We start from the raw sequence: 3,150 nt of genomic DNA, 5'->3' as shown, positions 1-3,150 counted from the left end.
ATTGCTTCAGTCCAAAAGAACTTAAATAAAAATCGCCCATCCATAAAAAAAAGTGTCTCACACGGCTCCGGGGGGTGAACAAAGGCCTTCTGCAGCGAATCGATGCGTTTTTGTAAGAAAAACATCCATATTCAAAAAGTAATAATCACTTTAATGTAGCTTGCGTTCACTGTTGTAAACAGAAGCAGTTCCGAGCGGATGACGTATGAGTTCAGTGCTGCGCATGCGCCGCTCAGAAGTGACGAACGCGGAAGCACAGCGGAGAGATCAAAACAAAACAACGGTCACGAATTAGAAGTACAAAACGAGGATTTGTAAAGAAGAATGTCAGAGGATTTCGATATAAGCCAAGAGGAGACTGGTTTTCCTTTGCTAAAGTAAGGAAACTTTGCTTCCTTTGCTCCTGTTAACAAACGTTGGTTTTCACGAGACTCACCGGCGCATGCGCAGCACTGAACTTATACGTCATCTTATACACCTAGAATGCCTCGGGGGAGAGTAATTTGTGGGCTAATTTTCATTTTTGGGTGAACTAACCCTTTAATACATTAAATCATTTTGCTTCTCAAGTAAATGCATCTTGATTCAAGAATGTTTAGTAGGGATGCACCGATACTGGTCTCCTGTCAAAAATACTGAGTACGAAAATCCATGACTACACTGCAAAAAATGATTTTCTTACTAAGTATTTCTGTCTTGTTTTCCATTGCAAATATCAAAACATTCTTAAATCATGATTACTTTTTCAGAAAACAAGACATAACATCTTGTCATTTTGCTTCTCAAGTAAATGCATCTTGATTCAAGAATGTTTAGACATTTATACAAGAAAACAAGACCAAAATACTAAGTAAGAAAATCCTTTTTGCAGTGTATGAATTTAAGACTTTATACCCAATTTAAGACCTTTTCAATGTATGAATTATGACTTTTTAAGACCCTGCTTAAGGACTGAGGTGTTTCAGTGTGCGAGGAAGAGCTAAAATGTGCGTTTGAGGACAAACCTGCGATCTAATAGGTCTGAGGTGCTCTGCAGGACGAGGTTGGGAATGCACTGATCATCATTATCACAACCGTTCCAGAATGGTAGCTGGAGAGAAAGAAATGTCATTTGGAAGGGTGCAAGACAAAAGTGTTATGTGTCTGTCTGTCTGTGTGTCTGACCTCTGACTGCAGACTGGTGGGCCACCCGTCGTCCAGCACCGGCCCTTCATCTGCGCTCTGCAGGCCGATGTTAACAGTGAAGATCAGGGGTCGTGTGTAGTCGGTCACTTCCTGTGTGAACAAACAGTAAGAAACCATGGTAACACTTTCTATGAAGCCCGAATTTAAGAGTATCCTTAAGGCATTATAATGAATGCATAATGTATTATAAAAACCTTATAATATGAGTAATCACAACAGCAGTTTTAATGCATCATAATATTTACTTATTTGTGGTTATAGCTTTAATGATTTATAACACATAATGAACACAATGCATTCACTTAACTTACAATGCATTATATTTCCCATAGTTATAATGTATTATAAGTCTCATATCTTGCCATTGTTAACTTGTTACTTTACTTAAAGCAGACAAAGACCACTTAATAACCATTAATAACAACAACAATAATAATAAAAATTATATTTTTTCTTAAACAGCCATGAGATCAGATATCTGATCAGATGAATGTGTTATACGGCACATTTGATTTTAACTATATTTATTGTAATTTCAGTAAGATAGTAAGATACTGTACAGATCTTAAATAAATAATGTCAAGATATGATACTTATAATCCATTATAAATTAAGTGGATTTAACATGGTGTTTATTGCGTGTTATAAATAATCATACTCATAAAAGTTATAACCCCAAATAAAAAAAAAAGTTTTATAATCTATTATAATTGTTTTGATTATTTATGATTATTAATATAAATATTTATATTTATGATACCCTTATAAAAATGGGCTTCATAGAAAGTGTTACCGATATGATTTCAGCACAGCAAAAATGATTTTCACACGCATTCTCATCAAAACATTATTGAATCAAGGTACAATTTATTAAGAAAGAAAATTACTAAGTCTTGTTTTCTTAAAAATCTGTCAAAATGAAGTGAACAAATATCTGCCAACAGGGTAAGAAAAATTTTCTTGTTTTTGTACGTTTTTTTCCCCACACTACAGAAATCAATATTCATAAATACAAATCATTATTCATATGTGCTATAAACAAATATCAACAACTATAACTATGGTAGAAACTGTATAATTTTCTGTACTGAAATATGTTCTGTAAATGTAAATTGAATATGACTGGAGTGGATATTTCATAAAAATCTATATTTTTTATTGTATATTATTACATAGTCCTCTGGAATATTTGGTGAATCACAGCATTCTGCGTTTAAATATTTCTGTATATTGACACTAAACTGATATCTTACATACACAAGCATTAAAAAGGTTGGGGTTGATAAGATTTTCTAAATGATTTTGAAAGAAATCTCCCCCTCTGCTCACCGAGGCTGCATTTATTTGATAAAAAATACAGTAAAAACAGTAATATTGTAAAATATTGCAGTTTACAATAACTGCATTCTATGTGAATCTCTGTTAAACTGTAATGTATTTCTGTGATGCGCAGCTGTATTTTCAGCATCATTACTCCAGTCTTCAGTGTCACGTGATCTTCAGAAATCATTCTAATATGCTGATTTGCTGCTCAACAAACATTTCTGATTATTAGCAATTTTGAAAAAAATAATATTTTTTGTGGAAACTGTGATACATTTTCTTTCAGGATTTTTTGATGAACAGAAAGTTCAAAAGAAAAACATTTTTTGTAACAATGTAAATGTCTTTATTGTCACTTGTGGTCCAGGGAACACTTTTGATCAATTTAATGCTATATAAAAGTATTAATTTCTTTAAAGAACAAAATCTTACTGATCCTAAATGTATTTTTGAACGGTAGTGTAGTTTCAAAGAAAAGCCCAAAAAGCACCATAAACATCATATATATAATCCATACATGTAATATGGTATATTCTGAGACTTCTGTAACCATATGATAGCTTTGTGTGAGGAACAGACTGAAATTCATTGGTCACTTAAAAAACAGATTTTATTTCATTCTTGCTTTCTCACATTCAAGCC

The 3,150-nt window shown here is 32.8% G+C and overlaps 1 protein-coding gene across 1 annotated transcript in view; it reads right to left on the bottom strand.

The window, feature by feature from the left end:
- LOC107680898 (integrin alpha-11-like) overlaps positions 1-3,150 on the bottom strand; it is a 60,712-nt gene that overhangs the window by 14,236 nt on the left and 43,326 nt on the right. Inside the window, exon 19 of the mRNA XM_016476970.1 lies at positions 1,005-1,090. Within this exon, the coding sequence (XP_016332456.1) occupies positions 1,005-1,090 (86 nt within the window). The remainder of the gene's footprint in view (positions 1-1,004; positions 1,091-3,150) is intronic.

This window comes from Sinocyclocheilus anshuiensis, unplaced genomic scaffold (assembly GCF_001515605.1).
Source record: "Sinocyclocheilus anshuiensis isolate Anshui unplaced genomic scaffold, SAMN03320099.WGS_v1.1 scaffold1450, whole genome shotgun sequence".
NCBI classification, from domain to species: domain Eukaryota; kingdom Metazoa; phylum Chordata; class Actinopteri; order Cypriniformes; family Cyprinidae; genus Sinocyclocheilus; species Sinocyclocheilus anshuiensis.
Note: the sequence above shows the minus strand (reverse complement) of the source record. Positions and strands in the feature narration are given on the sequence as shown.